This window comes from Pundamilia nyererei, unplaced genomic scaffold (assembly GCF_000239375.1).
Source record: "Pundamilia nyererei isolate P.nyererei 1_Seehausen unplaced genomic scaffold, PunNye1.0 scaffold00009, whole genome shotgun sequence".
Taxonomy (NCBI): Eukaryota; Metazoa; Chordata; class Actinopteri; order Cichliformes; family Cichlidae; genus Pundamilia; species Pundamilia nyererei.
In genome coordinates this window covers 6,716,253-6,743,317 of record NW_005187410.1, presented here as the reverse complement: position 1 = coordinate 6,743,317, position 27,065 = coordinate 6,716,253, and the positions used below count along the sequence as shown (strand labels likewise).

General features: G+C 40.1%; 3 protein-coding genes across 4 annotated transcripts in view; all 3 read left to right on the top strand.

Moving 5' to 3' along the window:
• The first annotated feature begins 1,280 nt into the window (after positions 1-1,280).
• Positions 1,281-21,260, top strand: LOC102192753 (potassium voltage-gated channel subfamily E member 2). Of its 2 annotated transcripts, XM_005723603.1 has the most exons (3): positions 1,281-1,666; positions 20,183-20,231; positions 20,842-21,260. In XM_005723603.1, the coding sequence occupies exons 2-3, from the start codon at positions 20,202-20,204 to the stop codon at positions 21,172-21,174; spliced, it is 363 nt and encodes a 120-aa protein (XP_005723660.1). In that variant the 5' UTR covers positions 1,281-1,666; positions 20,183-20,201; the 3' UTR covers positions 21,175-21,260. The 2 variants fall into 2 exon arrangements, 1 of the variants encoding a protein (XP_005723660.1); XR_311466.2 differs by lacking the exons at positions 20,183-20,231; positions 20,842-21,260 and adding an exon at positions 3,809-4,053.
• Positions 4,055-7,844, top strand: slc5a3b (solute carrier family 5 member 3b). Its single transcript, XM_005723604.1, has one exon. The coding sequence runs from the start codon at positions 4,099-4,101 to the stop codon at positions 6,232-6,234; it is 2,136 nt and encodes a 711-aa protein (XP_005723661.1). The 5' UTR covers positions 4,055-4,098; the 3' UTR covers positions 6,235-7,844.
• Positions 21,261-22,640: 1,380 nt separating the features above from the next.
• casq2 (calsequestrin 2) overlaps positions 22,641-27,065 on the top strand; it is a 4,946-nt gene continuing 521 nt past the window's right edge. Inside the window, exons 1-10 of the mRNA XM_005723602.2 lie at positions 22,641-23,166; positions 24,904-24,988; positions 25,153-25,253; positions 25,354-25,465; positions 25,903-25,976; positions 26,054-26,184; positions 26,280-26,325; positions 26,402-26,456; positions 26,699-26,799; positions 26,935-27,009. Of these exons, the coding sequence (XP_005723659.1) occupies positions 22,930-23,166; positions 24,904-24,988; positions 25,153-25,253; positions 25,354-25,465; positions 25,903-25,976; positions 26,054-26,184; positions 26,280-26,325; positions 26,402-26,456; positions 26,699-26,799; positions 26,935-27,009 (1,017 nt within the window). The 5' untranslated portion in view covers positions 22,641-22,929. The remainder of the gene's footprint in view (positions 23,167-24,903; positions 24,989-25,152; positions 25,254-25,353; positions 25,466-25,902; positions 25,977-26,053; positions 26,185-26,279; positions 26,326-26,401; positions 26,457-26,698; positions 26,800-26,934; positions 27,010-27,065) is intronic.

Below are 27,065 nucleotides of genomic sequence, written 5' to 3'. Positions count from 1 at the left end.
CGTAGTATGCAGAACTGTCTGCCGTGCAGGATGTTTTGTTGAAACTCAACCAGTAGAATCATATTCTTATCTGTCTGCTGAGGCTGTTGACGGTTATTATCATGGTCAGGGCAACATGCCTGATTACAGCAATATCTTTTGGATTATTATTGTTATAATATTGTTATGCTCTACAACCTTCTGGTACATTCTTTATATTATTTGCTCAGTAGTAGTGCCAGCTGTTTTAACAGAACCCAAGCTGTGCGGTTGATTATAGTGAGTGTTTTAACTTGCATTGCAAGCCTCTTCTAGCACAATCTACACTATGCAACATACACACGCACAAACAGACGCACACTGAAGAATCGGAGCATGCAAATATTTGCAAGCGGTAACATTAATGCACACACCTACTTCACATGCACACACTATTTAGGGCCCACTCAACACAAGAGGTGTTGCTGTCTGATAAGAACGAGACACTTGCTTTTCTCCCAACTGGATGTAATGTTATTATGATTGTTTTTAGAGAGCAAAGCTCATGTGGCTCAGCTCTGTGTTGCAATGGAGTGATGGCACAACAGTCACTATATATTAGGTGTTGATAATTGCTGGTGTTTTCTCTTGTTGCTCTACAATGACAACTATTTCCTCCAGATTGCAAGCCCGATGCTCTCCAACAAATAGCAGCGTCCATGCCAGGTCATTTGGAAAATGAAAACATGTGTTGTTGCAACAGCAAAGTATGCATAACTTTATTCCTCTGATGGGCATTGTTGTTGGCATGCGGGCCAAAAATTCCTTTCTGGGGAGACTTCAGCAAAAAAAAAAAAAAAAAAAAAATCTCATTAGGAGCTACACTTCAGTGACCTGGCCTTGAATAGGTTTCTAGCAGTTTCCCCGATTGGCAGCAGCTCGAGACCTTCCAGGTGTGTTAGTTCAGGTTAAGCAGCCACCTTGGTATCTAATTACGGGTACATAAAAGATTATGGAAGATATGGCAAGCTTAGGGATGCTTTGTCTGATCAGCAGTGGAAAGTTACTAAACATTTAGACAACTTTACCCAGTTAGACAAACCAGTAAATACTAACATCTATTCTCCATTTTCACGTTTAAGTAAACCCGACACTTTTTAATTTTCACGAGTTCGTAAAAATGCATATGCCTAACCTACTTATTTTGTTTAAGGACAAGCAAATGATCTTCCTCATTCAAAGCACGCTGAGGAAAAGGGTGGGCGTGACCCAAGGACTCTCGACTTCCCGTTGAATCGCTCAGTGTGCACCTGCCTGTCTTCCTAAGCTTACGTAAACAGACAGGTGACCAGGAGAACCAGTAGCCTAGTGATAATAAACCGGAGCAATTTCTAGTAGGCGGTATTTTGCGCCCTGTAACACGTCACGGGTGTAATACACGTGTGGGGCGTGGAATCGAGCGGATGCCTATAAGGAGCGAGGGCAGCATTGTCTGACGGGCATCACAGCTCTCTGTGAAAGTCGGAAGAGACACGCCGGCAGTTAATGTGAAGTCCACAACCTGGAGAGGCGACCTACGTGAGCCGAGGAAGCTGCGAGCATTCAGTACGAAGACGCTTCTCCACACACATCTCCGCCTATGGGGCGTGGAGAGAGACGGTTGTGCATCTCTTTGCTTTTGGCGCGTTCGCGAACACTAGCGATCCAGGTACATGTGTAGCGACTTGTTTTGACTTTTTTTTTATCAGCAGAACCGGTGAGTGTGTGTGTGGAGGCTGAGCTGTTTTGTCAATAAACCAAAATATCCGAGCACGTGCCAGCGGGAAGTCCATTGAGGCTGCTTTTATTTAAAGCTACGCTAGGTCTCATTCAATGGGGTGCCAACTGACTGTTGAGCCACCAGACTCATGTTTTACAGCTGACGTCAGGCAGGGGAAATGACGGGTGTTTTAAAGGGTAAAAAGTGTGAAGGAGTACGCGTGGAGCCGTCCGTGTGTGTTTGGAAACGCGTCCCGCATCTCGAGGATGGCTAATGATGACGACTGCTATCTCTTGGAAGGTGCGCAGTTTTTGCAGGCGGATGAATGAGTGACTGTTCTAGAAATTTCCCCCCCACTACTTAGGTGCAGTTGGGACTACTTGCCTGACCGTGGTAGACCGGTGTCGCCCTCCTCTCTGCATTCACAAAGGCACTCTCAGGCTGTCAGGCACATCTGGCATTGTTCTGTACACTAACTATCCATTATACCGCTGCTCTCCACGATGGCGTCAGTCGGCCTTTGCTCCAAAGCCCTTGATCTCTTACTGTGTTATTAGACATTTAAAGCAGAGGTGCCACATTTGGTGTCTCCTTGTAGGCTGCTGTGACCGTTGCCAGAGAGCGACATTCATTTAAAATCCGGCTGTGCAAAGTAAGCTGCTCAGCATAAGTTTAGTCCCTAACGACTCCTTAAATAAATTGCAGCTTCTGTTTATCCACAGGGTTTATATATTTTATTGTAATTCGTATTCCCAATGTGGTATTGGCACATGCCAGGACACGTTTGTCTTGGCATGCTTCTCTGCTGTCAAGTAACTGCTATGCACTTGCATACTAGACCTTCTTAGATAGGTCTTGGCTTAGAAACATAAAAAAAGAAGAAAGAAACTTTAACTACATGGATTTATTAATGTGTTATGCATGTGCTAAACCCATGATGTCAGTATGTGGGAGCATGCTGCGCGAGTCCCCATCCTGGCATACCGGGGTGTTGGTGATTGAGCTTGACTCTTGCATTAAATAATGATATTGCAAATACAATTCTATTTGTCTGCTGAATGAATGAATGCTATATTTCAGAGTCTCATGGGCAGTTTGTGGTGAACACATGGAGCGCAGGCCTTGATGATGAGATGGTAAAATGAAAACAAAGGCTTCTTTTACAGAGAGGGATGGTTATGCATAAAGCATGGTTGTGAAGTCCGATGCGTGGGGTTATTTTCTCCCATGCATGGCAAGCTGAAACCTCAGGAGGGGCCTGGCAGCCAAGTGTGTGTTTGTATGTTTGTGTGTGTATGTGTGTATTAGACTGACACAAAACAGATGTGCTCTGACATCCCCTTGCATATTACTTTTTGCTGACACAAGAATTTTATTTTAATCCATCCCTCTTGTAATCTTATGTTCCTGCAGAATTTGGAATATTTAGCATATGCAGAATGCAGTTAGCTATAAACTTTTGGTGCAGTTAAATGTCCTTCTAATTTCAGGAGTGGAATATGACGATGCCAGTTTAACAGATTCAGGTGTGTCCATAAAAGCACACATTGTGAATCGGTCCTTGTTTTGTGTGGTATATATAAAGGAGCTATACTCCTTTAGCTCCATATTTAAACTTGTAGCCCTAAATGTATTTTTGCTACCTGTTTATTTTAATGCGCTGCAAGTTTTTGTGTAAGGCACAAGTCAAACTGCACATTTGGTAGTGGCGCAGCGGCATAGTCTTTGCCACATTTCATGATGTCTTACATAATGCTTCTTTGAAGGTTTTATAGTAGTGTGGCTTGAGTCCTTTTGTGTTTAAACAGATTAACGAGGAAAGTCACAGGAAGTCTAATCCCACTGGAAAAATACTAGAGTTGCAAAGCTGGAAATGAGCAATAATATATTGAGCTTCATGTAGTTTACTGAGCATATTTTCATATATTTACATATATTTTCTTTTATTAGTGATTTTTGATCTTTTTATTTTTGTCATCAGATGCAACACATTTCTGTAATTTTTTTTAAATTTTAAAATTTTTAATTTTTTGCCCCCGCTACACTTCAAATCAAACCTCTAATGTGGTGTTTTTCTTTGCTGTCTTGCAGGAATTTTAACTCTTGGCTTTTCTAGACCAGAGACGTGCAGCATCCTCCGCTTAAAAAACTAGAACGACCTCAGTGCCAGTGGATAACCCCATCCAAGTAGTGTATTTGACCAGACAGTGGATCTTAACAACTTCCATCCAGACAGCAAACCAAAGCACAACATTTCCATTCCATTTAAACAAGTGCAAAATAAGTATATTTATATATTTCCATTTTTCTTTATTTTCTTTTATTTTTTTTAAAGTTTCCTGTAAGACTTTTTTTTTTTTTTAAACATAATCTGTAAAAAAATGGCTGGTGGAATGGAAGCAGCGGACATAGCTGTGGTGGCACTGTATTTCGTCCTGGTGCTAGCCATCGGGTTTCTTGCCATGTGGAAAGCCAATCGCAGCACTGTGAGCGGCTACTTCCTGGCTGGACGCTCCATGACATGGATTGTGATAGGTGCCTCGCTGTTTGTCAGCAACATTGGCAGTGAACATTTCATTGGCCTGGCTGGGTCAGGAGCAGCAAGTGGCTATGCTGTAGGAGCGTGGGAATTTAATGCACTTCTACTTCTGCAGCTGCTTGGCTGGGTGTTTATCCCTGTGTATATCCACTCAGGAGTCTACACCATGCCAGAGTACCTATCAAAACGCTATGGTGGCAAACGACTCAAGGTTTACTTTGCTTTCTTGTCTGTGCTGCTTTACATTTTTACCAAACTGTCTGTGGACTTGTATGCTGGAGCTCTCTTTATTCAGGAGTCCCTTGGATGGAATCTCTATTTGTCTATTGTTCTGCTTATCAGTATGACTGCTCTGCTCACTGTCACTGGTGGATTGGTGGCAGTGCTCTACACCGACGCCCTTCAGGCAGTGTTGATGATCGGTGGAGCCCTCACCTTAACCATTATGAGCCTGATCAAAGTCGGTGGGCTAGAGGGTGTCAGAACTAAGTACATGCAGGCAGTTCCTAATGTTACCGCTATACTAGCCACTGGAAACTACACATACTCGCCTTCATGTCGCATTGACCCTAAACCAAACTCGCTGAGCATCCTTCGAGGTCCCCTGGATGAAGATATTCCTTGGCCAGGTTTTCTTTTTGGCCAGACGCCTGCATCTATTTGGTACTGGTGTGCGGACCAGGTCATTGTCCAGAGAGTACTGGCAGCAAAAAACATTGCTCATGCAAAGGGCTCAACACTCATGGCTGGATTTCTCAAAATCCTGCCCATGTTTCTAATAGTCATTCCAGGAATGATATCCCGCATCTTGTTTGCAGATGAGATTGCCTGCATCGGGCCGGAGCACTGCATGGCTGTTTGTGGTTCCCAAGCTGGCTGCTCAAACATTGCCTACCCACGTCTGGTCATGGCGGTGATGCCTGTGGGACTTAGGGGTCTTATGATGGCAGTCATGATAGCTGCCCTGATGAGTGACCTTGACTCGATCTTCAACAGCGCAAGCACCATCTTCACCTTGGACATCTACCAGACCTTTCGGATGAAGGCATGCCAACGCGAACTGTTGATTGTGGGCCGCATGTTTGTTGTGGTCATGGTGGTCATCAGTATTGCCTGGGTGCCTGTCATTATTGAGATGCAAGGTGGACAGACATACCTCTACATCCAGGAAGTTGCTGGCTACCTCACTCCACCAATTGCTGCCCTTTTCCTTCTAGGTGTATTCTGGAAGCGATGTAATGAGAGAGGTGCATTCTGGGGAGGCATGACGGGTTTTACCCTAGGTACCATACGACTGATCCTGGCATTTATCTACCGTCAGCCTCGCTGTGACCAGCCAGATAATAGGCCTGCCTTCGTTGTTCGAATTCACTACATGTATTTTGCTGCTGGGCTGTTCTGGATTTCAGGGTTGGTGGCAATTGTGGTCAGTCTCTGTACTTCTCCACCAGATAAGGAGCAGGTTCGCACCACCACCCTCTGGGGGCTCTACAGCATTGAAATGACTCCCCCTAAGAACAGCGAGGAAACGTACCGGCTGACTGAGAAGAACCACTGTAATGGTGACGCAAGCCTGCGTAAAGAGCTGCCCCCAGACGTTAAAAAAGAGAGGTGCGTGGACGGGATGGATATCAAACTTCTGGTCCCTTCCACAGACCATGACCCAGCAACACCAAGTACAGAAACGTCCCCTGCCACCACTCCTGGAGCCCAGATTGGTAACAGAAATATGGAGACAATCAGAGCAGAGGAAGGCTGCCGTAGTGGTGCGGAGACGAGCAGGTGCATGCGTTTGCTGGACTGGGTTTGCGGCTATAAGGGAGAATCGCAGAGCGCTCAGCAAAAAGGGGCGAAGGAGGACGCGAGAGCCATCGCCGAGATGCTGTACGAGCCACCTCGAGTCAAACTTCTCCTCAACCTGGGCTTGGTCTCAGTCTGCTCTGTGGGCATCTTCATGTTTGTTTATTTTTCACTGTAGTAACAAGGACCGAGTGGGATGGGAGGTGTCTGGGGCTTTTAGAAAGAGTTGACTTTTCAGAGATGTATGAAGCTCTGTCTGTAATATTTACAGTTGTATTTTGTAGCTCTCTAACAGGGATCTAAGCTTAGTGTAATCATTTTTTTTAAATGATGAAAGCTTCTTCACATTTTAAAAAAACCAAACCAAAACAAAAAAACTATGACTTCTCTATGACTCTGAATCTTATTTGACACTAGCGTGTCAATTTTGTACAGCGCTTATTGTTATTCCTGTATTCAAAATATCTACTGGGATTTTTAGCATTGTTGTACTCTAAGTGAATTCAATATTTGCCTTATTTGACATATGCACTTGTCTTTTTTGTATTGTGAAAATAAATGTATTCTGTGATTTTTATTTTTATTTTTTAAGCTTTTTATTTTATTCTTGTTCTCAGTGACTGTTGGCTTAGTTGCTGGTGTAGCATACATATATTGGATATTAAGAAATATCCATTTATTTTTAATTATTTCTTTTTATTTGTTTGGTTGAGGGGCCATTATGAACTTTGGGGGGGGGAAAAGAGTTAATGCTGCGAAGCATTGCATTCGCTGCTGGTATTGAATATTACCATTATATTTATTGTGATTATTATATCTGTTTGATTGAGCCTACTGAAGGTGTTGCATCTAAATTTAGTGAAACTTACGGTTAATATTTAATGTTTTTAATATATACATCTTTTGCAGTACAGAGAGAAAAGAGAGAGCAGAAAGAAGCACAAGACTAATAATGTTATTATCGCTACTATCATTTCCCCTTGCAATGAATGACATAATGTAAATGGTCCATTTGAATTGGCTGTTTACGATGTTGTCACTGATGACCTAAATCAGGGCATAACTGGAGCTGTACTGCTATTTTTATTATACTACATTTCCTAGTAGTGTGTTTTCTTCTTTGTTTTCATTACTTTCACTGTTATTTTTATCTTTCTGTGACTGTATTGTGTTGAAAGTTCATGCACTAATATTGTATCGTAACAAAAAGTCACAAGTACCAACAGTCATGAGTTGAGCTGAGTTGTCAGATTGTGTTTTATGCAAATTTCATTTTGTGCTCTACATTACTGAAATTTGTCTCTATTGCATTATGTCCACATTGTGTACAATATACTTCAGGGCTCACTGCATCACCTACAATGTACATTTCTTCTATAGCAGGCTATCTGTTGTGTATCTACTGTGTGTTAATGTATTTCTAGTGCACTGCAGTGCTGAAATGTCATTTAATCTTGTTTGAAGTGCATCTTTTATGAACCTCCTACCGAATGTGTCTTAGTGTGCAATGTTAAAGTGACAAAACATCGACGAACACAGACTTTAAGTTTTTTAAGTACTGAAACTTTGTGCAGTAGATACCACATTTCTTCTTTTTTATTTTGTTTGTTTAAAGTCATTTTCAGGATTTTGTTTTTTGTCATGTAGACAGTTTTAGTTAGCGTTAACAGATAATGCTAAGCAGAAATGACATTTCAGGCATTTGTTGACAAAGTAGCACTTTACTGGACGAGCTTAATCGTGAGATTATTAAGAGCAATTCAGCTCTTAATTAAAAAAAAAAAAAAAGCAATTCAGCCAGGGTGCTTGAAATCATTGGCCTTCTAGATTGTGGTCATTGTTCCCACAGTGTAACGTGTTCACGCATCAACACCTCATCCCCAGAATACAAAAATAAATGAAAAGTACTGTGTTTGTATGTATTTTTGACACCAATGTTGAATGACCTCAGTCCAAAACGTCAGTTTTATAATGTGATAGGCCAATCCCTATCTGTGTCAGGCGTGAATGATGCATAACATGGAGGATGGTTAACAGACGATTGCTGTATGAGTATGGGGAAAGAGCTTTAAAACGCTTTCTTTCTTTCTGAGAGACTTTACATTGTTATTTTTATGGATTTTATTTTTAGAGATTGAAAATAAAGTTTTCGTGGAGACTAAAGCCAGATGTGTTTTCGTTCTTCATAGTCAAAGAAATGAAACGAGAATGAAAGAGTAATGAAGTCACTTCTGGACAATAATAGGATTAAGTTGAAGTATGCAGCAAACGATTTGTTTGCTGGTGGCGTTTGCTGTTATTGCAGCATTATAGGCACATTTTATTGCAGTGTAATTATCTGCTGGTTCCAAGATGCAAGAAGTCATAGGCATCTGTTTAAAAAACAAACAAACTGCTAAATGGTTTTAATTCAGATTAGTTTAATTATGGACCTCACTTTTCAATTCCTCTCTTGTGGTTCTGTTGGTACTGACTTTCATTACAACTTCTGAATAACTGCATTGTGTCTAAATGGCATTTTGCAACTTGCTGTGATTGAGATGTTGTTTTCAGAGCTGCTGAAGAGATGAAGGATTCCATGTTGGATTTCTATAGTAGCAAAATTTTCATCCCATGTGTGTGCAGTGTTTATATATGGAGGGAGCTTTTACTTATTGTTGACCAGGATTATATAAACCCTGGCAAGGCTCTAATAATCTCCTCAGGGCCAGACAGGGATTGGGTGATTCCAGGCCCACAAGATTTAACCAATCAAAAGGCCAGCATCGGTGGCTTACAAATCTCCACTGCTTACCAGTTTAGCTCCATACATCCTTTTATCCTCTGGCGACCAAACCTCACACTTCTGTAATTTTCCACAATTAAGGGTGGATTAAAAGTTACATTGTGAAAACAGACATTCATCCTGCAAATTTTCTTGGCATGAAGCACAGATGCCAAAGGCAAAATGCTATATTGTACGGTTAGGTAATCTGTTGACTAATACGGTGTGTTTTTTAGAGTGACACAGTCATCACTGCCATTAACTGCTTCTAGTCAGAGGGTGGTATTTAGTGGCCATGATCTGTTTCAATTTAGACGATGACTCATATCAGCGATGTCCTGTGACTCCCCATAGCAACAAGTTAGAATGTAGCATTCACATTTCAAAGGCGGCTGTGTGGGTAGCACATTGGAATAAAGGATGACAAACACAGACTTTCCTTGGCAGGTTTTTCTGAAGGTGCCATGACCGAAGCATGTTAATTAATAACTTAGAATTGTCACCTGAAACCCTGCCTGCAGATTCTCAGTTGGTTTTGGGAAAAGCATTGTTTTGTTAGAACTGTGTCACAATGTTGACCTCACCGTGAAGACATGATTAATGTTTATGGATTATTCCTACAAGGATGAGGACCATGAGTGTCTGAGCATGTATAGCAATGGACTTCATTTGCCTCTTATGAAAGAAAATCTGATAAACAAGGCAAAAAAAAAAATGGTTTAGTGAGCTGATCAGGCAATTCCTCCTCTATGGGTACTGGTGTAGCAGTTCATTTATTTTGAAAGTAAGGTAACCAAGAACATTTGCTGAAGTACTGTATATAATGATAAATCAGAAAATGTTGCCTAAGCTTTTTAGTTCTAGGCCACTTGGCTTATTTTAGGTTATTTTAGGTGAAAGGTGTTTAAACTATTTTGTGGTTGTTGCCTCGGAGATGGACTTGACAGAACATGCCATGACCGGATCTTGAGAAAAAATGAATACATGGCATGACTGAATAGCTTGTGGACCCATCTTTAAGAGCAATAACTTGAAGTACTCATTTTCTGTATGTGTTTGTCAGTCTCTAAAATTGCCTAGTCTTTTACAACATTTCTTCAGTTTATTGAGGTTTGCCAGCATTCATTTATGCAGAGGTCTTTCAATTAGGTTAAGGTCTGCACTTTGACTGGGCCTTTGCAACACCTTGATTCTTTTCAGCTGCGCTTGGGATCATTGTCCTATTGCTTGACTCAGTTTTGACTTAGCTTTCTTACAGACGACCTCACATTTGACTCTATTAGTTTTCAGAGGAGTCACGCTCAGCTCAATTACTGCAATCTGTTTGTTTTACAGTCACAGGATGTAAAACAAACCTAACTCATCAGCCCTCCACCAATGTGCTTCACGGCTGGCATGAGGTGTTTGTCTTTATATGCTATGTTTGGTTTTTTCCACATGTGGTGCTGTACATTATGAGCAAACATCTGCTCTTTAGTTTTGTCTCCAAACGGACATCGCTCTAGAAGCCATACTTGTGACGTTTGTAATTCTGTTGTTGTGTTACTGCTTTGTGTGTGTGGACGAATGTCTGTGTATATAATGCATATGGTCCCTTCTGTTTTACTATGTAAACCTTTGTTTCATGTGCAGCACTTTTGTTAAACTTTGTTGTCTTTAGAAGTGCTTTATAAATACATTTGGATTGGAGTTTTTTTCTGATTGTACTGTCATGAACCTGTTGAACCTGAATGCCAGGTGAAACTCAAAACCTCCACTGTCACAGAGGTGCTCACATTCACAGCTGATCACTTAATCAATGTGTTTCATTTGCAGCACCTGGCTGCTATTTACCTGCTTAATTCCAATTGAAGCAGGAGGGGGGGACTTCTTTTTTTTTTTAGTATTGCACAGTATTTCTTTTTCACATGACCTTATATCCCCCCCCCCCCTCTACCATAATATATACACTCACCAGCTACTTGATTAGATACACATGTTCAACTCCACATTAACAGAAATACGAACCAGCCAGTCACGGGACAGCAACTCAATGCATTTAGACATGTAGTAATGGTGAAGAGTGCCTGCTGAAGTTCAAACTGCGCCTCAGAATGAACAATAAATGGATTTAGGTTACTTTGAACAAGGTTGCTGTTGCCAGATGGGCTTCTCTGAGTATTTAAGAAACTGCTGATCTGGGTTTTTCTCTTGCAGTCACCTCTAGGATTTAAAGAGAATGGTCCAAAAAGAGAAAATATTCAGTGAGAGGCAGTTTTTTGGGTGAAAATGCCTTGTTGATGGCAGAGGTCGGAGGAGAATGGCCCGACTGCTTTGACCTGATAGGAGAGCAACAGTAACTCAAATCACTGCTTGTTACAACCACGCTGACCTTGTCCATCCCTTTAAGAGCTCAGTGTACCCATCTTCTCATAGCTGATTCCAGAAGGATAATGCACCATGTCACAAAGCTCAAATCATTTCAACCTGATTTTCTGAACATGACAGTGAGGTCACTGTGCTCAAACGGCCTCCACAGTCAACAGATCTTAATCCAACAGATGACCTTTGGGAGGCAGAGTGTTCATGACTGAAAAATAAAAATGATTGGCCAGCTGTGATGAATAAAGAAAAAAAAAAAAAAGCAGACAAACCTAAAAGTATTCATTTTCTTTCCCAGACATTTTTTGTTGGTCATAACTTAGTTAAGTACACTTTGAAGCTAATATTACGAATATAAATGCATGGAAGTTGCAACTGCAATAGCTCTTCTTCAATAAATTCACCATCATTATTATTAGTACTGCTACATCCAAATATCCCCATTTCAGATACAATACTTTAAGATCCTCCATTAAAACCAACAACCTGCTCTTAAATTAAAGCCACAGACTGGGATTCCAGCACTCTGGTTTTGTTGTGATTTCATATCACTGCTGAAATATACAAGAAACCACTTGACCCTAGTTATTTAAAATAGTTGATTTCTTGTTGCCATATTGCTGACTACTGTAATTCATTATTATCAGGATGTCCAAAAAACTCACTGAAAAGCCTTCAGCTAATCCAAAACGCTGCAGCAAGAGTACTGACAGGGACTAGAAAGAGAGAGCATATTTCTCCTGTTTTGGCTTCCCTTCATTGGCTTCCTGTTAAATCCAGAATTGAATTCAAAATCCTGCTCCTCACATACAAGGTCTTAAATAATCAGGCCCCATCTTATCTTAATGACCTTGTAGTACCATATCACCCTATTAGAGCACTTCGCTCTCGCTCTGCAGGCCTACTTGTTGTTCCTAGAGTATTTAAAAGTAGAATGGGAGGGAGAGCCTTCAGTTTTCAGTCCCCTCTTCTGTGGAACCAGCTTCCAGTTTGGATTCGGGAGACAGACACTATCTCTACTTTCAAGATTAGGCTTAAAACTTTCCTTTTTGCTAAAGCATATAGTTAGGGCTGGACCTCCCTTAGTTATGCTGCAATAGACGTAGGCTGCTGGGGGATTCCCATGATGCATTGAGTTTTTCCTTTCCAGTCACCTTTCTCGCTTACTATGTATTAACAGACCTCTCTGCATTGAATCATATCTGTTATTAACCTCTGTCTCTCTTCCACAGCATGTCTTTTATCCTGTCTTCCTTCTCTCACCCCAACCGGTCGCAGCAGATGGCCGCCCCTCCCTGAGCCTGGTTCTGCCAGAGGTTTCTTCCTGTTAAAAGGGAGTTTTTCCTTCCCACTGTTGCCAAAGTGCTTGCTCATAGGGGGTCATATGATTGTTGGGTTTTTCTCTGTATCTATGAAGCGCCTTGAGGCGACTTATGTTGTGATTTGGCGCTATATAAATAAAATTGAATTGAATTGAATATATCATTCCAACTCTCTTACAAACAGGTTTTTCTCCTCAACCAGCCCTCACTCGACTCATACCTTCCCTCGTTCCCAAGAGGAAACTAATGATATTGTCCTTGTGGAAAAATACTGGCATCCAGGCCATGCTTTGTTCATTGTCCATATTGGACAGTGAAAACACAAACAATAGTCTGAGCAAATGCTTGAAATGACAGTTTGGATAGAAACTGTGTCAACATTACAAAGTGTCAACAGCTACATGTAATAACCATCAAGTAATACATTTGTCATTACAGCATGTATGCAGCTTCATAAAGTTTAATGACATATTCATTGTTTCTTATAAATTGGATCAAGAATAGTCACAGAACAAAAGGCTATATTTTAGGACAGAATAAGCAGAACAACACAGCAGCTTCAGAAGACAATAAAGTGCTGTTTATGGTCCTGAATGGATGTTGAGGAGGAGAGGGTTTCCCAGTTAAACATAGCAACTTCAATGTAGCGTACTTCTTTAAAGCAAACATGGGGTGACATATACAGTACTTCCAAGGAGCCAGATGTTCAAGAAGCTGCAGCAAATGGTGAGCAGTATCTAAAAGTAATTTCCTTAAGAAACAGGAAATAAAGCCTGTTAATAAATGACGTTAACATGGAGGAAGAGATGTACAGCTGTCTGTAAAACATGGTGGGGGCGCGGTCTTTATTTATTAATTTTTATTATTTCAACCAGTGGTGTTGGGGAACTTGTCAAAACTGATGAAAGAATAAACAGGGAAATGTATTGTAAGATTTTAATCAACCACATGATACTAAAATTGATTGGCAGCAGTTTCATTTTTGAGCATGACATCGATCCCAAACTCACTGTGAATGCAGTAAAAACACACCTGGACAGAAAAACACACAATGCAGCACTATCAGTCATTGATTATGCTTTCCAGAGCCTGTACCTCAACTTTACTGAGGCTGTGTGGGATCGTCTCGACAGAGAACAGAACAAAAGGCAGCCAACAACCAAAGAAGAGCTTTGATTGTTCCTTATAAAACCCGGAGAATTATTCCTGAAGACTGCTGTAATAAATGACAATAAAGCTTGCCTAAGAGAGAAAGAGAATGGTAGTAATAAGAAATTGTGGTTGTAAAACTTAGAATTGCACATATTTTATAAACTGGATTTACATTTTTTGATAAATTGCTGCACCCATTTCTGATTTTCCTTGCAAAATATCATAAAATGAGGTGTGACTCTTTTCTTTTGCAGCAATACTGATATAGATAGAACACCTGTGATTATGTAACATTAGATGATATATCTTTTTTCAGAGCTCACAAGAAAAAAAACTAAAACAAAATAGATGGCACGATAGATTGCCACCTGTGCAACAAAATAAAACAAAGAAACAAACAAAAAAATGCCATGAAGCCACTTCTTTGTTCAAGCACAGGTAATCCCCTGCATTAAACCTCCACCTGCTTCACACTTTAGTTGAATTAAGGTATGTAAGTCTCTACAAGTCTGAGTTTCTAGCAAATGCCCCCCGGCTGGTGGCTAAAATTCACACCATATTGCCAACTGTATTCACTCACCCATCCAAATCACTATATTCAGGTTTTCCAATCACTTCCACGGCCACAGGTGTGTAAATTCAAGCACCTAAGCATAGGTCGCTCTCAGGAGCGCCGTCGATTCCGGCATGGCATCATGATAGGATGCCAACTGTGCAACAAGTACAGTCATGAAATTTCCTCACTGCAAAATATTCAACAGTTAACTGTTAGTGGTATTACACCAAAGTGGAAGTGCTAGAGATCAAACTTCATGCGGCCTCCAGATTATTGTAACAGTGCGTAGAGCTTTATGGGTTTCCATTGCTAAGCAGCTAAATCCAAAGCTTTGTATCATCAAGCACAATGGACAGCATTAGATGCAGTTGTCATGATCCGGCTGTGTGCAGGCAGGAAGAAGAGCTTTTATTGCTGAACAGAAAACTCAACAAAACCTAAACTGGGAAGAATCTAACAAAACACACGCATTGTTGCTATCTCCTATCCACATGTAAGTAAAGGAGGTTGTACAGGCCATACCCCCTGTAACCCCTGCAAAACAATAAAAATATTACTTATTATTTATTTTTTACGATTTTCTTGGAATGAACAGTTTCTGGTGGCACTTTTGTCTTTGTCTGATCCTCGCTCTAAGTCAGTAGCTGAATCCAGGGGCATGTGGATGTTGCATCTTGTTCAGTTTAGATGCAACAGCTCTGCAAGCTGAGTTTATAGGGCTTATGTTTCCTAATGCCTTTATCTCTGCTCTGACATCAGGGAGGCAACGACGACAGAATTATTCATGAAGCCGCTGAGTTTGACAGAGATAAGTGGCAGAGAATTGTGGGTGGTCGATAACCCTTTTCTTTATTACATTGAAATCTATTCAAAACTATTACTGCGTCACTGGGAGCTGGTACGTAAAAATTATGATCCTACCTGTCAAAATATAAATGAGTACTGCTAAAATAAATTAATCATAAGTTAATACAGTTTCTTTTAATTAATATAGTATTAGTATAAGTTATGTGCAGAGGTTGCACTGCCAGTGAGGTGTGCCACTTCTGTTGGGAAATGCAAATCTGATGGAAGTGGTTTTTTATTCCAGTAACCTCCAAGTATGTTCCAGGAAAGGCAACCCAGCGGCTTTCTTTTTTTAAAATATATGTCTGACTTCACAAGATGGTACGATAAGGTAACTTAACCTGAATACATTCAGTCAGCCATTTAGTGACTCTTGTGCTTTAATAGTAAACCCAACTGACCAATTTCAATGTCAGTCAGTTCACATGATGTCGTCCAGTGCAAAAACTTTCAGGGCTGTCAGCTTTGTAGGACAATTAATGGTCGTTGTTAGCTGATATTTAAGATCACATTTTACTTAGGTGTTGTTCAAAGATTTTTTAAAGTATGTAAGTATATAACGAAAGCGATAAATATTTGTTATTAATGCTACTTTGAGTGTGAAATGAACATGTTGCAATGAGCTGAGCTAATGAGATAGCTGCAAGTTGTAAGTTGTATCGTGCGCCCTTTTAGGTCACGTTGCTATCCAGACACTTTGAAACATCAAAAACGTCTCTGTTGTTCTTTCTTATTGAAGTGACAACGGAAGCAGCCATGTATGCAATGTGCTGTGACCTTTCAAATATACGGCAAACACATAGTCAATGCATTCCTGACGTTCCAAATGCATCGCACCGACTAAACTATGGCGGCATGCCTGGGATTCTGCATTAATCCATGGAATAGGGCTTCAATGGCAAAAGGAAATATTTACCTCTTTTAGAAATAACAGCTGGGAGACTAGTGTCTAGGGCCCCAACACAATAACTGCGAATCACTGAAGCCAGCGAGGTCTTTTCCTATCTTTCTGGGTCAAATTGACCCCTGACAACAACATTCTTGATGAGTTACACCTCAACAACACAGCTGCTGATAAAGGGTTTGCTCAGAGAGAAGCAGCAAGTTATTGATATGATGTGCAAAAAAAAAGTAGACCAGTTTAGTTAATACGCAACCAGCTAAATCCTTATCAATGCCGGTCAATACTGTATGTCATTATAAAGAGATAAACAACCCTTATCACTCTTCTTACATTAGTATTATCATAGGACAGTAAACTCACTGCAATAACTTAAGGCAAATAGGTGAGAGTGAATGGAAATATTTAAGAGTGTGTTATATTTCAGGCCCTCCAGGGTTAGAACTTTACTCTCCTGCCATGTGTTGTATTTCTTTAATACAGGCACGTGCTGTAATAGAAAAACATCAATTTTCCATATGGTCAGCACTGTTACCAAAGTCTGCTTGCAATAGAAATAAAAGCAACATCATATTTGCAATTATTGCTAGGCCAAGCAATGTATTTTTCCTTCTGTTACCATGCCGAGTCATTTGATTGTTAAAAATGAAACATCTTAACTTTGTTAATAACATATCCCAAGCTTTGGCCCGCAGCAGAATGTGTGCATGAAACATTTCCTTTCAAAGCAGATTAAAATTTATAATTTACATTTTATAGCTAGTCCTGTCTAATTTGTGGAGCATTAATTTAAGTGATAATATCATCATAATTACTGGACCCCATGACCCAAGAGACATATATCATACTGTATCTCTAGTTAGACTAGCGAACTGGGTATCCATCACATTAAACAACTTTAATGTCTTCATCAGTAAAGTGTAGGCTGTTCTTTAATTATTTTGTTTTTCCTGCTTTATTGTTTCACAGCCAGTGTCAGGCAGCTGCCCCCTACAAGAAGGGCCGTTCAGCCACTGCAAACAGATGAAGTCCACACTTCTTTATTAATCACAGCATCAGCTTTCCTGTCGACTTGTGGTTTCATTACAGACTGAACTGTGTGCACCACATGACCAGTATGTGGAACGTTTTCATTGGTAATCCATTACTGTCTTTTGCTTTTACACATACACACATATGTTTTTAGCATCAAAATGAGGACTCAGAAACGCAGGGAGATCTCTGTTTTGAAAATATTCATGTTATCCTTTACTTTTTCTGCCCTAACGTGCACTTGCATCCTCATGTAAACACAGTGTGACTGCTATCTTTTGCAGTATCTCATTACAATTGCACCAAGTCACTGAGATAGGAAGAAAGAATGCTAACGTAAGAATGCTCATGTGTGGAAAAGTACTGCAGCTCCAAGGTCAGGTGAATCACAGTGGAAAGACATAAAGGCTCGGTGTCAAGCAAGTTAAAACATGAGCGACGTCAACATGATTAAAAGACATAATTGAAATTTGCATCAAGGTGCCCTCTTTCTTAGAAAGGTATTATCTATTGAACTGCTACATACCTGATCAACTGAAAAGACAAGTCTTGACTGTACTTGTCGATGATTATATAACCATGAACACTGACTCATGTGAACCCAGAATTTGCAAACCAACACTTCATGGTAAAGTGCTGCCAGGACCCCATGAACATACACACAAGCTCTTTTGAGGAAACTGAGTGTGCTTTTTTTGCAAGTATTGTGACAAAGAAGAATGATCAGAATGTAGTTTTAGTGTGTGTGTAGTTTGTGTGTTTTTTTCTTTTTGCGTTTCTAAATCTGCATTTCAGAGTTTATATAACTTTCTGGCCTAGCTACACACTATGGTTCGCTGCGTCCGGTGGCACTGCCCTCTGTTTTGCATATGTCACCCTCGCCCTTGGGGTTTCTTTTGCCATCCGGTCCTTCCGTGACCACTGACGTTTAATCCAGCCAGGCTTGCGATGACTGCCTGTGTTGCCCTTTTTTCGGATCACGTTGTTGTACATTCCACTCATCCTTTTACTAATAATTCGGGGAAACTCAGTTTCTCTGTCTGGCTCTGTACTTAATTTATCTCAGAGTTTTTCAATCTGCCTCCCTTTAGAAGCCAAAAAACATGTATTCAACACAGCCCTGGATTTCTAGAAAGCACTCAGGACTCCATGCCAGAGGACCCATGTCAGTGCAATATTGAGTTTGATATAATCAGAGGTCATTTTAGGAGTTTTCTTAGCTTTCATGTCAGAGTATTGAAGCAGTTTTTCTTTAGTGCTGCTTGATTGTGACCTTATAAATGATTGCCGCACTCCTCTTTGATTCATAAACCCGTTTAGTTAACATGGTTTATAAATAAACCTTGTTAACTAAGATACCTGCATTTGCTGCCTGTGACAGTAAGTGTCTGCAATTTTAGAAATGCATGAACATAAAACGCATGAGAATGATGATATCATAAGTAAGATTATATAGATTATAAATTGCAATTAAGGATTTAAGGGTAACGATTAATGTCACACTCACTAGTGTTGCATTAAACCTTGCAAGTCAAAAGCTAATCTGTCAACTAGTCTATAGTTGCTTTGTACTCTAAAGCATCATTACAACAGGTAATTGTAGTAATATACGACAGACTCTGAGTGACTTATTTAATGCACATCTGCTGTATGCTTGCATTAAGTGCAACAATCAAACTGTTCATATAACTGTATGTTATTTTTTTCCATTCATTTCATACATAAGGTGGATGAGATAACAACTCTCTCGAGGCTGATGTAGTACTCTTGCCTTTTATTGCGAAAGCATGACATGTGGTCTCCGGCTGTCCGTCCATTTCACCACACATTGTGTTGTAAGGAGCTTTCATCAGACTAAGCCAACTGGAAAAATTCACCTGAAAAGTGTCTGAAAACTGACCAGAGTTAAGAGAAACAGAGAAAAAATCCAGGGTCAGCGTGGAGACCCTGAAACACTTGGACTTTTTTTTTTTTACTATGCAAAATCTCCTTTTATCTGATTTGCACATGAAAATTTCCATCAGACACCAGCCTGTAACTTTTCCACGAGAAGAGCATTAGCAGGAGGACCTACATTTGCAAAGTAGATAAGGCAGTTTCTATTTTACTTTTTAAGACTCTTTCCCCCCTTTTCTTTCTTTTTGGCACACTGGTTGAGGAATTTTGCAAGACATATTCCACAGAATGTCTATCGGGTTACAGACTTACTGTTTTCATCTATTCTGCTTCTGTTGTCTCTCTCCTTTAGGCTAGAGACAACTCTTTTCACTGTGTCTCATTGCACTAATGCTCTTTGTGCAAAACCTTCCATATGCCTTAAGTTTTGTGTTTACAGGGAAGAAACCCAGCAGCTATCCAACTGCTGGCCCAGCAATACAAAGCATGAATGATCTGGAAATGATCAGATATAGTAGGAGTCATCCCTTACAGCAACGTGGCTCTGTTGGGCAAAAACACCAGGCTTTCAAACAATTATAAAGTATGTTATCAAGCATCCTTTTTACACACAGACACAAAGCTGGAGTGTCCTTGAGACAGACCTCTTATTGCTCTTGACAGCTGGTCAATTTACTTTAAACAAGGACTTCATTTTAATTCCTTGGTTTTTCGCTGAATATGGAGTCAAGCAGTGTTTGCAATCTGAGAACTGATTTACTGGGGTAATTCATTAATATATATATGTATATGTATATATGTATGTATATATATGTGTATGGCTCTTAAATGTGTTGCATTACGTGTTGCTGCCATCTAGGGTAAGCCTGTTTAAAACTGCTTTAGACTGGCTATCTCTCAATTTTATACTGCGCTCCCTCTATGAGGGCAAATGAGGAATTACATTTCAAACAAGTCAGGCCAAGCCAATAACTATAAAGTGATGTTATTTCTTTTTGTTATATGGGAATTAATGGGCGTATAAATGTGTTTTTCACCTTTTAACCACTATCAGCACTCTTATGTCTCAAGTATCCAAAGCAAATATCAACATTTTAATATGCCTTATTCAAGGTCATGCCTCTCACACACACACACACACACACACACACACACACACACACACACACACACACGAAAGATAAAGACAGCAAATAAAATATAAGCAGCTTTCTGTGAGGTAATTACTTCGTAGGTTACTCTGACCGGCGACGCTCTTGTGCTCTCTCCCTGTTTTTCTCTGCTTTCATTCCAAAGTGATTTCCTGATCAGTTCCATGATGTGGCCTTCTCAAGCATGGCAAAAGGTTGGTACAGTTGAAGCTTAAATGTTTATAGTCACTCAGTAATGTTAAATTGTTAAATCTATCTCTGTATATTTAAGAGCAAATTTGTCTTCAGGTGACATTAAATGAAATAAATAAAGGAAAAATAATGCACTGTTACTTGTTTTTTTGTTTTTGAGCTGTGAAAACTCATTTTCTCACCTGATAACAAATGTGTTACTTTGTGTATTCAAAAGGGCACATGAAGGGTGCATGTCAGTTTTCTATGCTCTTTCTTTTATAAGCAATTAAAGAAAGAATTTCAGTGTAACAATAAAAAACCTAACATCATGTTTTGATCAGACTTGCAGTGTTTTACATTTTATGCTGATAAAAAACAGTAAAGTACTGTTGACGCGAATCAAATGAATTGAAAGTTCAACTTTGAATGAAAATTGAATTAAAGAATACCCAAGAACATCTTCTTTGCTGTTTTTTCTTTTTTTTTCTTCTTTATATTTTGCTTTATTTTTTGTGTTTGTGTCAAGCAGATTTTGGATTTACAGGATTTAAAGCAAACAAATGGGGCTATAAAATAAATTTTCCATGTTTTTTCATTTTTTGATAAAAGTCTTGTGGTTCTTTCAACTAGTTGAGTGACACTAATTGGTCAAACTTGACCCTTCATCTTGAGACGTCCCTTACCAACGCACTGAATCACTTCCTGGATAACTGGAGGCGCAACGTGACAGCTGCAAGCAACTCTCTGGACAAGACTCTGGCTGAGGAGAACTTCAGGGACGTGATCTGGTATCTCGCCGTGATGATCGGCATGTTTGCCTTCATTATTGTGGCCATGCTGGTGAACACAGTCAAATCTAAAAGGAGGGAGCACTCTAATGACCCCTACCACCAATACATCAAGGAGGACTGGACTGCTCAAAAACAGCAGGGCGATATCATAGCTAATTTTGAGGCTAGATAATGAGGGCAGAATGAGGTCACAGCAGAGATTTGCTGTGAAGACCAGCAGAAAAAAAAGTCATATAAAAAAAGAACCATCATTAATCAGTTACCATTACTAATGAGCACAACAGCAGATTTTGCAAAGTTATTTCTTGATGTCCTACTGCTAACCTGTTAGATGAGCTTCTGAAGGACAGCTTATATGTAGATGTATAACAATGCAATACTGGAAATGTATTAGGGAAAAAAATGTAGATTTTGAGATGTTGCGCTTTGAAGCTTATAAAGATTTTGCACTTTGAGCTGTTGTTTCTTTACTCTCACATATATGCACCCACACAAACATACCTAGAGACAAGACAGAGACGGAGAGAGAAAGAAAGAAAGAAAAAGAAAAGGAGGAGGTACACCGAATAAAGGTTTATCATTTTTAACCATTGTGATGGTTGTGATGTAAATTTCCAGAGGTATTTGTTGGACAGCACTCACATAAAAACATTTTTTCTGCCAATGGCCATCTGCTGCATGTGTCCAGATGGCACCTATTATCTCATTTTCTTTACTAATCAACTCAACTTACAGTCAGTGTTCCCTTGTTGTAAGTAAGTATGGGCTGTGAGTTTTGGGCAGAACTTTACTTGATAAGTAGCACTCTAAAAATGTAATTGAAGTATCAGAGGTCTAAGGTTTCCAAAGCAACAAAAGTGCATAGTGAACATAAAGACATTCTGACATTCATGCACATTTTTCAAAGATTCAGCTTTGTGTAATCACACCTGCACATGCATTCCTGCTGTGCTGTGGCCAAAAGTGCTATGAAAAGGTTTGTCAGCAGCCGTACATATTTTGGCCTGAGGAGGGCAGCAGTACCTCTATCCCGAGATCTTATAAGCACCTGCAGTACTTCAAGCAGGAGCATGAATGCAAGACACCAAAGTAGAAGTGTTTCTAATGCTTTTTTGTGGTTTCAGTGGTTATTAAAGATGCAGTTTTTGCACTCGCAAAATTGTGTTAAAATCATTTGAGGTACATTTAGTTATGAGAAGCCAGTGAGACATAACAATTCAATCACATTCCAGCCAAAGCAAAAGCTGTTATATTATCAACACACTGGACAGCAGCACAGTGACTGTTCTTTTATTTGCTTGTCCTTTGCACATCTGTTGCCAGATTCCATTAAAATACACCAACGTTTTCCACTGTAGCACCAAGCTCCTTGTGGACTTTTGGTCTTCACCGATATCTCAGAATAACTAAACCCTCAAATCTCTAGTGCTCAGCGTGCTTGTCCCACATTACTAACTCTCCCAAAGAGACATCACAGTGAGCAAGTACTGTAACTCATTATTAAACCCTGACTGTCATCCTTCGCTATCCTCTGTTCTCAGTTTGCTCTTCTATTTTTAGCATTCAAACAACTGGTCTCCTAAAAATGGGCCTATCCTGCATGAGTAGTGGAAGGGGAGTGCTGCTATGTATGGTATCCACCCCCAGTGTCTTGCAGCCCTTGCAGTACTCCTCTTTCGCCTTTGTGTCTGCAGGCGTGAAGAAGTAATGACGAAAGGAGTTTCTTGGCCCAGAGGATACGTTAAATTTTTGGATTTCTTTGGACACCGGGGGATGCCTGCAAACTGCCACTGACGGACCAGCAATATTTCTGTTTCTTACATTTCCTCATCCTTTCATAGGCCTTATAGGTGACCTTTCTGACCGTGCACTTTCTTTATACTGTGAAACTAACTCATACTCTGGTGGTGTGTGATAACTCTGGACCATGCTCTCCCTGTGGTTGTTCTTGCTCCCCTGCCTAAACTTTGTGCCTCAGGCCCTGTCTGAGAAAGGCCTAGAGTTGCCACAGTATGATGGGAAAGACCGTGTTCTTGATATCAATGACAAGAACTACAAGAAAGCTTTAAAGCAGCACAGCATGCTCTGCCTGTTCTACCATGAGCCCATAGCAGACAGCAAGGAACTGCAAAAACAACACCAGATGACTGAGTTGGTGCTGGAGGTAAAGTATAAGGAAAAAGAAATCAATGCATGCAGTGCAGAAAAAGATTTGACAGGTCAGGGAGAAAAGTGCAGATAACTTTAAAGAAAGTTGAGTTAGCACTCAAGGAGATGCAGCAAAGAAAGGAAAACTCATATGATTTGGTTGGGTGACAGCGGTGTGAGACAGAGGGCGCTCATAATCCCATCAAACAGACTCATAAGTGACTCTATGTTAGTGCTACAATAAGCAGAGAGGGACCTGGTGAGCTATAAAACTCCAGAGCTCTCCATTTTAATCTCTGTATATATGAGCTTCCTCAAGGTCATTGTGTGCACAGATGCAATGAGATGCAGTGCTGCCACTTCAGGTTATTTCAGCCAATTCAGTGTGTGCCTCCTTTCCACAGAAATGCGTGAAATTTATTCTCCTTGTGATTATTCTTTGCTGGCAGAAATAATCCAAGAGCTCATTTATATAATGTTTTTAAGCCACACATGTGAAGGCTGATGCGACCTTCTCTTCTTTGGTATATTAAAGGTATTTATTAGATTGAGTAAGCAGCTGGAGACATGTCTATATAGGAGATTTTAGTCTGTCTTTGTGAATCCTGTATGAAACTGTTCATTCTACCCGTCTCGTGTGACACATGGTGGAGGACATGTTGCTCTTTGAAATGTTAAAGGCAACCTGAGCCCATACGTGCAGGCAGAACAGGTAGGCCACGTAGTTACTCAATAAGGCAAACATGACACCATGCACAGTGTATTTGTAATAGCTGATTAGAGTCTACTGGTTGTAAGTGAGAAGCTCAAGTATGCCACATATCAGCTTATTTACCCCCAATATCTACAATTTGTAGTATTCTGAGGTCTGTCCCCATCATGGGCAAAATACATTTAAATAAGTCTATTTTTACTTGAGTATATCCAAGTAATGACACTCTGTAATTTCATATATAACAGGGGAAAATTAAAATATAAATTCCCAGAGACAGGATTAAGTTGTGGCACATTTTGTTTGTGCATGTAAAAGTAAAGAAAGTTGTTGAAATGAACTTAAGTCAGGCTTTGAAAGACTGGCAACCACAGCTCTCACCCCGTGACAGCTGGGACAGACTCCAGCCTCCTCACAACACTGAAGTGGAAAAGTAGAAGTAAATGGATGGATGGATGGACATGTGAAATGAAAGTGCTCATATAAGTAGATATTTCTGCCAAAAGCAGACGTCCATTTAAAGACGCAATAAAGTAATCCTGTATTAGTAACTACACTGAGCTCTATTTTCTTTTTTTTTTTGTTTCACTGTTTCATTTGGAACAGGATTGTAAAATAAATAAAATGAAGATCCACTCGTGAGTTCTTTTTAAACTCCATGTTATAATTTTACCAATCTTGATTATTAGTTAATCAAAGTATTAGTGAAGCTCATCCACCTTATTTCACACCACAATTGCCAGGCCAGTCATGTGTATAAACTTACCTGGCTATATTTAGAACAAGGCAGTCTGAATGATTATGTAACCGTATCTCTGTGTGGGCAGCTTGGACACCTCTGTCATATTGCCAACTTTGGTCATGCTGTCAAGCTCCCATTCACAAACAGTCCCATTTAACATTTTAACCGAACCTGCATTACTGTTTCCAGTACTCAGAAGCCAAAGTGAAAGTTTCTTTTTGTCTTGCCTATTTACGTGCTATGTGTTCAGTCCTGTTCTTACAATTTAGTCCTCTGTGATGTTTTTGTGTTGGTTGCAGCTTGTAGCTCAGGTTATGGAGGAGAAGGACATCGGGTTTGGAATGGTTGACTCCCACAAAGATGCAAAGATAGCAAAGAAACTGGGTGAGTATTGGTAGTGGTACAGACTAAGTCTTTTATTTAACCTCAGTCTGATTGGTAGATTTTGATGAAGAGAACTGCCTTTGATAGCAGTCATTTTTGTTAAGAGTCGGACAACTTTAGGTGTTTGACTGAATCTAATGTCTTATCATTTCTTCTGATCGCAGGCTTAGAGGAAGAGGGAAGCATGTATGTTTTTAAGGCTGATAGAGTTATCGAGTTTGATGGTTTGCTCTCTGCTAACACTCTGGCCGAGTTCTTGTTGGATGTAAGTAAACTTGCTTGAGGGTTGATTCCCAGTTGCTTGCGCTAATCACCACCAGTCACACCCTGCAATCCTTTCCTTTTGCTTTATGCTTATATTCTAGCTGTTGGAGGAACCAGTGGAAATCATAGGAAATGCTCTGGAGCTGCGAGCTTTTGACAGGATGGAGGAAGACATACGTCTCATTGGTTACTTCAAGAGCGAAGAGTCCGAACGTGAGTGTGTATATTTGTAAAACTCGTGTTTTTTTTTTCAGTCTGAACACACCACACCGCCTCGTTAGATGGATCTGTGAAGGACTTTCTGTGGCCCATGCCCTTCATTACAACATGGATTTTTAACCCACTCGTCTCCATGGATTTACAGATCCATTTTTACCGCTACTGCACACGCAGCTGCCACTGCCTGGCCGCCCTTTCACACGCTGTGGAACAACTGAGCGTAGTATAGTTAACTTGCAGATACATCCCATCTGACCAGCTGTGGGAGTGATAAGCTGAGGTCAAAGTTCTGCTATTTCCGCTCCCCATTGTGGAAATGTCAAGTACCCATTGGCCAAAGAAAGGACAAACAGATGTACGTCCAAAAAACAAGGAAAAAAACTGTTTAAAAAGCTAACTTGTTCTTTCTTCCTCTTTCTTTTTTACCTTAGACTATGAAGCTTTTAAAGAAGCCGCTGAGCAGTTTCAGCCCTACATTAAGTTTTTTGCTACATTTGAGAAATCTGTAAGTTACAAACAAACACATAAGGCAATGAAACACTTGCATGTGTAGTCCTAACAGGTCAGTTTTTGTTGCTGTAGGTGGCCAAAGAGCTGAGTCTGAAGTTAAATGAGGTAGACTTCTATGAGCCCTTCATGGAGGAGCCCGTGTCCATCCCAGGCAAACCTCACTCTGAGGAGGAGCTGGTGGAATTTATAACTGAACACAGGCGGTAAAAAAAGATTAATGTTGTACTTTATGACTTTAGTAAAGTATAAAGATATATTTTCAATTTAACATCGAATGTTTTTTTTTCTGTGCCGTCAGACCAACACTGCGAAAGCTGCGTGCAGAAGATATGTTTGAGACCTGGGTGAGAAAATTAATCATTTTAATTTTAGTTTCCCAAATGCTTTAAATAAATTCACACTTTGGTCTCTTTCTCTCAGGAGGATGATATTGAAGGCATTCACATTGTGGCCTTTGCAGAAGAGGAGGATCCTGGTGAGAGCATATTATATAACGATGGACCGCTGTTTTACTCGAGTGTAAACATGAGATGCTGAGCATATTTCCTGCAGATATGGAAGGCTAAACTATTCAGTCCTCAGGGACTGCTTATGTAAAATGAAAATTATAAAAGGTATGGACTTTAAAATGGATCAGGGTCAGCCTAAGGAGGTAGAATTTTTTCAGAAAGTTTTAGGATGTTTTTTTTTTTTATTTTCTTTTTCTTTATTTTTTAGATGGTTATGAATTTTTGGAAATCCTAAAGGAGGTGGCCAGAGACAACACTCACCTACCTGAGCTGAGCATCGTCTGGATTGATCCCGATGACTTTCCACTGGTGAGAAGAAAGAGAAGCAGACAAATAATGAAAAAAAAGAAAGAAAGAAACACACACGCAAAAGGAAAACCTGAAAATGTAGATTATTTTCAGACCTCATGCTCTTTCTCTTTCTGTCCTGCTGACTCTGTTCAGTTGATCCCCTACTGGGAGAAGACCTTCAAGGTGGATCTGTTCAGACCACAGATCGGAGTTGTCAATGTTACTGATGTAAGTCCCCGACTGTCACCACTAACACCGACGACACATGCTGTGCTCAGTTTTTA